Raw genomic sequence first — 8,223 nt, 5'->3', positions numbered from 1 at the left:
TCAGAAAAAAAAGGTCACGAGAGACACGGGAATTGGCCACAAAAGATGCTAATGATTTATTTAATCGATTTGACCATGAACATATGTCCTCTTTAGTCCGGAGCGTGTGAAAAATGACCAAAATTCCGGGCCAAACTGTGGGACAGCCTCTTCAATTTTATTTCCCCATTTTATCGCCCTTTTTTTTTGCCATATCTTGTTTTTTTTCTTCCTTATTCTTTTTTTTTTTTTTTTTGGTATGCAGTCAAGTGTCCGGCTGATCTTTTTAATAGTTTCAGTTACGCAATGTTGACAAGGGTTTTCCAGGAACAGGGACAGGGCGAAAGGCGAAAGGGTCAATATTGGCTGGGGTGGACGTGTGGTCAAGTGTAAGTCGTTTCGGCTTTGCTGTGTAAATTATGTTAAACGTTTGTCAATTTGTGTGATTTGTCTTGTCCTCCGGGCAAAAGGTGCGAAAGGGGTTGACCATCCATGGTCACGCGCTATTAACTCCAATAAATGTCAAACGGGGGGTTGGATGTCCGAGGTGTGGATTTGTGGCAGTGTCCAACAACGTAGGTTGCCTCTCAGAACAGCCACATTGTAAAGTATTTAGCTATTCTATTTTCTTAACTATTTAATCCCATATTTAAATATTCGGAATTAGTACCATTCGGTACCAAATCATCATCTCTGTTTTATACAGATAATAAATAAGAGAGAGCAAAGAAGATAGGGAAAACGTGGGACATGGTTTTTTTTTCGTTTTTTAAAAGAAGAAATTGACTAACAGTGGGTGTGGCTAAGATGGAAAGGAAAAGGGGCGGCTAATAAATCGGTTTCAATATATCAAAGACTTAAATTTCAATTTTTTTCAAATTTCCTGCCATTTAAATGCACTCCTTCGTCCGAGGGATTTGCGGAACGGGAAGGTCCGAGGACCCCATTGTTATGGTTGGCTGGTAAATGATGCGCAAGGGGGTTGGGGGTTGGGGGTTGGGCTGGGCATCGTGGCATTCGCTGCAGAATTGTGCCTTTTTGAGTGAGCCAAGAATTGAATATTTCTCTTCCTCTACTTACCCAGTATTTTTTTCCCACTTCTCTGGCGGGTCTATCCAATTTTTTTATTCGCCTCCTTGCTTTGGCGACAGACAACGACGCAATTCTTTAGCATTTTATTTCAATTTTCCTTGGGTTCGGGGAGTTGGAGGAGTCAACGCAGTGTACAGCACATTTACTGCCTCATCTATTTAATACCATAAATAATTGCATCTAATTAAATATGCTCAAATGAAAATGTCCGCTTTTCTTTATTTTTTTTTCGCTCTCCCCTGTCCAGGACTTTTTCGTTGTTCTTCTTTTTTTTTTTTTTAACCATCCCAGCTACGTGCCATGAGTTGGCTGCAGTTGACGCGTGATGGAGCGAATGTCATTCGAAATGAAATTCAAGTTCCAATTTGGACCCGACAGGCGAAAAAAAGGGGGTGGAATGGGGGAAGAAAATAGCGCGGAAAATGGGAAAAGAATGGGTGCCAAGGAGAAATTAAGTAGCAGCGGGAAAAGGGAAAAAAGAATTTAATAGTTTTCAATTAGGAATCGTTTGCAGCCTTTTCTTTTCGCACCCTCTCTGTTTTTCCCGCTCCTTTATGGCACACACTTGATGCCACAACGAAGCCCCCATTTCCCACTCTCAAATACTTTCTGCCGCCCTTTGCCAAGTGTCAAGCAAATGAAGTCACGACTCGTCCTCCCACTTTTGTCAGTTTCGTTATTTCGCTCTTGTGTTGCCTTTTTTTCGCTTATCTGACACCCTGTAAAGCTTTTAGTCAGGAAAAGTTCCTGGAAATTCAAAAAATAATACATATAAATATACATTTTAAAGGTTTTGGCAACATAAATTAATTACATACTTTGCGTATATTCTTATTAAGAATTTGTTTAAGAAGGGCAAACTCATATATTTATTATTCAGCTTAAACTAGCTTCAAATAAACATTTCATTGTTTTCCCTTGTTTTTGATGTCTCAATATAATGTATATATAATTGTATAATATATTTTTTATATTTGATTTATTATTATATTTTATATTTTTTTAGCAAATCACTGGGAATCAAATATTCCTTAGCCATTAGGCAAACTCTTTACATTCTTCACAGTTCTCCTGCCACTGTGGTTGTTGTTGCTTTTCCTGGCTTCCTTTTAATTCAACGTAAATTTTATTTTATTTTAATTTCGCTGCAATTCTTTTAGCACACTCCCGTGTCGCTATCTCTTTCGCACCCTTTGAGTCCATCTCTCTCTTTGCACACAACAGATCGTCTTTATGAACCCAACGCCGCTGGAAAATTCTTTGAGTATTTTGCTCTTATTTTGCCGGTGGGAATTTTTTTTATTGAAATGATGTCCCGTGTATTTTGTCACGTGACTCTCAATTAAACAAAAGTTGTCAAGAAGTCAGTGTGTAATTAATGCTCGCATTGCTTTAATTAAATAAATATTTGTTGGGTATTACCTATATAGCCAACCAAAATGTGGACTTGCTTTTGAGCTTTGCTTTTTGGTTTTAACTTTTCCCCAAAAATAATTCCAGTTGGCGTTGCAAACTAGTTTTATCAAGTACCTCTAACTAGTACTGCCTAACTTGCCTTTCGATTAGAAACCAATAAATAAGCCTGAAGTATTTGCAGCAAACTTCCAGAGACACTTAACTTCTGGCTTGTTTGAGAACTGGAATATTGATGGTGGCCCCTGAGAAACTTTCACTCCAACTTCAGAATACCAGAGGCAATCAATGCAGAGGGCCAAAAGAAACAAGTCAAGACAGCTACCTAAATAACTTTGCAGCAGCAGCAGCAGCAGCAGAAGCAGCAAAGGAGGAAAAACCATGGAAAACACGGCAAAAGCAACGGCAAACAACGAAGCGGAGTTAGCGGGAAATTAACGGCAGGGCCGGTAAGTTTTGTAAGGGAGAAAGCGGGGGAAAGCCGACGGAAAGTTATTGAGCAACGACCTAAAACAACAAAATTCTTAGCCGCTAAATTTCTGGCCCGTGGATGGTTCGATGAATTTATTACTTTTGATGTTCAAACACGAAAACTGCTGCAGGCCGTAAAACAAGGACTCCAGACCCCCGATTTCCCCCCATTCCCCATGTTTTACCCATCAGACTTTGGCGGAGTCGAGCAAATGCTATTAAAAGTTTACATGTCTCAATAGAGTGTTAAGAGATTAGTTGGCATAAAATATTTGCAGAATTTCAACGAAAAAGTTGAGCAGAATGGGAATCGATTGTGGCTGGCTGGCTGAAGAACTGGAATGGGGTTCTAGTTTTGCGGAGCGGTGTTAAAGTTGTATAAAATCAGGGTAGCTCTGGAGATAAAGAATGCAATCCAAAATAAAATATTTAATACTTTAGCACTTAAATGTTTAATTAACAAATTGTAAGGATGTGTAAATTACGATTTCAGTTTTCTGGGAGTGAGGCACCAAACCATCAAATGCAGAATGCCTGAAAAGACAAACACAAAACCAATCACACCACAGAGTTTCGGCATCAACACCTCGTCTAATTGAAATTACTGCAATATCCAGCTGGGTGCATGGCATTTGTCTCTTTGGCAACGCCCACATTCCAATGCCAGCACGCAAGGTTAAGGCTCTTAGAACGAATTTAATGATATACGCACCACTTTTTCTCTCCTGTTTGCTAAAAATGATTATCTCCGCATTACAATCCATTGATTCCACTTAAGCACCGCTTGAATTGCACCACATGCTGGGTGGTGCATGGGTGGTTTGGGGCCTTTTCACACAGATGCGACACTTAATTAACAAATATGCATTACAAACACCCGCAACGAACAGCAATTGGTTGGTCATGGAATCCCTCGGTATGGAATACTCTCGCCGGTCCCCCGCCCCCCCGAAAAACCCAAAGCTTAACCCTTTATTTGCCACGTCCCAGCAGCAGGACCCGGGAGTCCGCGACGATAACCCCTCCAAGGGGGCCGTCACGGGGGTTGGCATGTGTTTAATTGAAAAATCATATGCAGCGCGCATAATTATGTTTATTGCAATAATCCGATGCAAATTTGCAAAAACTCAAACTGACACAATCGCCGAAATGCTTTAGACGGTGGCAAATATGCACAGAGGCGTAGAGTTAAGGGGGTTTAACATACCTAGAAATCCTTATATTTTGGTTACATAAATGAGTTATTAAATTGTTGCTTATGATTCTGTAAATCTCCTATTATCCTTAATACTTTAAATGGTTTTATTTTACCGATTAGTTTATAAAATAGTTTATCTTAATTGAAAAGATTTCTTAGCTTCTGTGGAATTCCTTCAACGCTTGAAAGCGCACTGAATGCTGAAGCATTTTCTTTCCTTCCTCAATATTTGCACAGGTATTTTTTGTCTGGTTACATTTAGTCAACTACGCCACTGAATTAACCCCCAGTCTTGGCATTGGCAACTCCCCGATTGCCACCCCCATGCAACCGGTTGCTGCTGCAGCGACGCCCTTGCGCTTTTGTGCATCTGCAACTGCCTGGTGATTTGTGCTTGTATCCGTAGTTGTATCTGCCATCCATAACCGTGTCCGTATCTGTAAATGCATCTGTATCTATGGTATATGGTATTGCTGCTATACGCACTGTGTCTGTATGGGCGGTGTTGTTTTTGGCTGCTGGCGCGCATTAAATTGCTCTTTAAATTGCACATTTCAACGCCTACTGATTATGACAGATAATTATGTTATCGAGTGCCGCCACACGACGAATTCAACCCTTCGCCACCCACTTAATTTCCCTTTCTCACTCCGGAAATATGGCGAAAATGCTCGTTTCGATTTCTAAGATTCCTTGGTTGGAGTTATATAAAAATAGGTGTGATTAGTATGGTTTTGTATATATTTAAAAAATTGTGCTAAATTTTCTTCAGCATTTCCTATGCGTAAATATTGTATTTGCGTGCTTTTCCAGTTAGGTATACCCAAACATATATTTATCATATTATTTCTCTCAAGAAAACGCTTGTGTCTCCGCCTTCGGGAAGTCAAAGTCAAGTGAACTCGGATCCTGACGTGATGGGGGAACGGAATGGAGGGCAGGCAGCATGTGTTCGCTTAGGGGACAGGTGTACTCCCTTTACAATCCGCCTTCCCGCCTTCTTGCCGTTTCATTTCCGCAGGTACACATATTTTTAATCATCATTAACAATAATTCGAGAAATACTTTTAATTTTGTGTTCGCGCGGCAGGCTCAAGACGACATGTGGCGACGGGGGCGACAGATTCGAGGGAGGTGGGAGGTCTCCTCAGCCCGCTTGGGTTTTGTTTCCTATTCCCCATACTACCCCTTTGCTTTTTTTGCCTCAATGACATTGCACTTACTGTCTCCGCCTTCAAGATTTATGAAAAAATTTCCCGCCCCCTCGGGGGAATTGTTTTCGACGCCTTTGGCCGCGCGCTTCTGTTTGTTGTTTCCTCTTAGGTTCGCTTCGCTTTTTTCTGGTATTTTTCTTGTGTGCAATATTAATTATTATGGGCGCCCCGCCACCCACACAAATAAATCATAAATTAAAAGCTGGGAAAGTGGCTGCCACACCCCCCGTCCGTTCGTTCGCTTAGACAATTTTTATCATTAAACGCATTTGATAATTAAAAATTGTCATTTTTTAGCCGCCCCAACTTTTGGAAAAAATGAAAGAAAATATTAAATTACCAAAGAGAGGGGGTTAGGGTGAAGGGCATTTATCATTTTGCCAACTGTTTGTTTGATAAGGGAAAAGTGAACACAATATATATATATATATATACAAGGACATAAATAAAAATTAATTGGTGAGCTGCGGGGAGGATGAAATGGGAGGTGAAGTCACATAAATATTACTTAAAATAGATTCGGAAAAGCCGAAAAGTGCCAAGCCAATCTCTTCGTTTACCTTTTCCGGTTGGCTTTTTTCTAAGGTTTCATTTCATTAAGTTTTACAAGCTCTTCGATTGCCCTCAAAAGCAGAAAAGAATAAGTAGAAGAAACAGAAAGTTGAGGAAAACCGAAGTAGACAACCGTTAAAAGTAATGCCAGAAGTGGAAACCATTATAATTGTTGTTAAATGAACCAGATAGCAAACGCAGACGGTCGTGGTGCGGGAAAATGTGGAAAAGCTCACGGCAAATGTGTTTTCAATTGATGGAAGCCCGTCCAATTGGCAGGGATTCCTTCGCCGGCGAAAACGGCAACAGAAATAAATAGTTAACAGAGATGAGGGAAATAGAAGGCAATGAGTTCTTGATGAAAGTATACTTGAAAACATGTTTCCATTTTGAGTGCCTTAATTCTTGGATCAAGAAAAGTATATAATTCTTATGTAAATTGTTGGGAAAGGTTGGGAAAGTATATATTTAAGTGCATATCAAACACTCTTTTTATTTTTCTCTCCCTGCATCTTAATCTTCTTGCTTTTTTGGAAAATTTCTCAGGCTCTGCCATTTTACGCGCTATTACCACTTTTCGAAGCAATAAAATATTATTAAAATTATATTTGGCCTGCCGCACACACAAAAGCGCAGCCCGAGAACCTGGTGGCTGTAAATCAACGTCTCGATGACATTAAAATAAAATTTTAATGCGCCCGCCAGGAGGGAGACGGCAATAACGAAATAGAAAGAAACAGAAGGAGGCGGAGAAATTTCTGTGGCTCGTTTTTGATTGAAAACTTTTTCACGTCTGTAGTTTTGTCTGGGCTACCGAAAAGTCTCATCATTTTCACCTTGGTTACAGTGCAACGCCGAAAATTCATTTGAATTTATCAGCCCCCGAAAATTTGGCGGCGCGTCTGTGTGCCTTTCCGCTCATTTTACTGGGACTCAGGGCAAATAATTGTAAATATTTGATACACAATAAGGCAATAAAAATAAAATTGAAAATTTTCGCTTTGTGCCGCCGCCTTTTATTATTATCATCATCATCATCCTCCCCATTTCGTCTGGGATTGTGTCGTAAAGGAAATTGATACATAAGTCATTTTTATTGGCATATTCTTTTGTGTAATTACGTTGCAGGTAATTTAAATTTCCGTTTCGTGTTTTCTCCGCGGCTGATTCCGCTAGCTGGCAATAATTTATGCCTGATGAAAAACACATTAAAAATTATATGTAATTTACGTAAATCGCATCGATTTTAAGCCTGAGTGAAGAACAAAGTACCAGATAGCATTGGGCGATACACTCGGTGAAAGGAGATATTTACCGACAGTTCAAGAGAAATAGATGGAACAGGTTTCTTAAAAATGATAATACCTTCAGAGAACTAAAGACTCCTTATATTTTATCCCAAAAAAAAAACCATAAAGAGTTTTGCAAAATTAACTGCCGTTTTATTTTAAAGTTTCCGCTTTCTCGCCTCTAGCATTTTTCCGCTCAATTGTCCTGGACCCGCTGTACGAAATGTTCCAGGACATTCACACAGATGCAGTAGATGAAGATGATCTTGAAACAATGCATGCTGAACTGCAGCAGGATAAGGCGTTCAGTGCTCATGACTGTTCCAAGCTCGGAGACCTCGAAACTTAAGAAAAAACCGAAACCAAATAAGAACGGCCAGTTATTTCGGCATTTTTGTACAAACGATTTTAAACTGACGTCCTAAGCAAAGCGTCGATGATCTTCATCGTTACAATATTTTTATCTCCAGTTCGATAAATTATTTTATTTTAAAGTATTTCCTTAGCAAAACAGGAAAACAGTTAAGAAGTCAACTACAAAGTGCCCCCGGCTCCGGCACTTAACCGTTCAATTTGGGGTTCCGACAATCCGCCACAATTGGCCCCCCATTTCCCTTTATCCCCGCCGCTTTTACTCCATATTACCTATGTGTATTTTCCTGAGCTTTTTTGGTGCAAAGTTTTTGCGGCTTTTTCAATATTTTATGAGTCAAGCTTTTGCGTTAACACCTTAAGTACGGAGGGCATTGCGGTTGGAATGGGGTAAAGCGTCCTCCTCGCAGGGAGTATAAGTGTATGTGTGTGTGTTTGTGTGTATGTGTGGCAGGAAATCCCAGCGGGAAAGTGGGAAGTAGGTTTTTTTGTCCTGAAAAAACCAGTGGAAAACCTACTGCTTTTGGCAGGCGTAGGGGTAGGGATAGATGAAAACCTACTTCTTTTGGCAGGCGTTGGGAAGGGGTAAATAATTTCGGACCGCTAAATGGGGTGGGTTTCTGAATATGACCATAAGTTACAA

General features: G+C 40.1%; 1 protein-coding gene across 1 annotated transcript; it reads right to left on the bottom strand.

The window, feature by feature from the left end:
• Window positions 1-7,339: 7,339 nt before the first annotated feature.
• Window positions 7,340-7,625, bottom strand: LOC108095291. Its single transcript, XM_017196332.1, has one exon. It carries the CDS (start codon window positions 7,522-7,524, stop codon window positions 7,405-7,407), a length of 120 nt encoding a protein of 39 aa, XP_017051821.1. The 5' UTR covers window positions 7,525-7,625; the 3' UTR covers window positions 7,340-7,404.
• Window positions 7,626-8,223: the final 598 nt, after the last annotated feature.

Source organism: Drosophila ficusphila, unplaced genomic scaffold, assembly GCF_018152265.1.
Source record: "Drosophila ficusphila isolate 14025-0441.05 unplaced genomic scaffold, ASM1815226v1 contig_198, whole genome shotgun sequence".
NCBI lineage: Eukaryota > Metazoa > Arthropoda > Insecta > Diptera > Drosophilidae > Drosophila > Drosophila ficusphila.
This window is presented reverse-complemented; position numbering and strand designations above follow the sequence as displayed.

Bases quoted from the DNA above. Each gene is read 5' to 3' on its own strand.
- LOC108095291 (XM_017196332.1), bottom strand. From the start codon at position 7,524: ATGAGCACTGAACGCCTTATCCTGCTGCAGTTCAGCATGCATTGTTTC.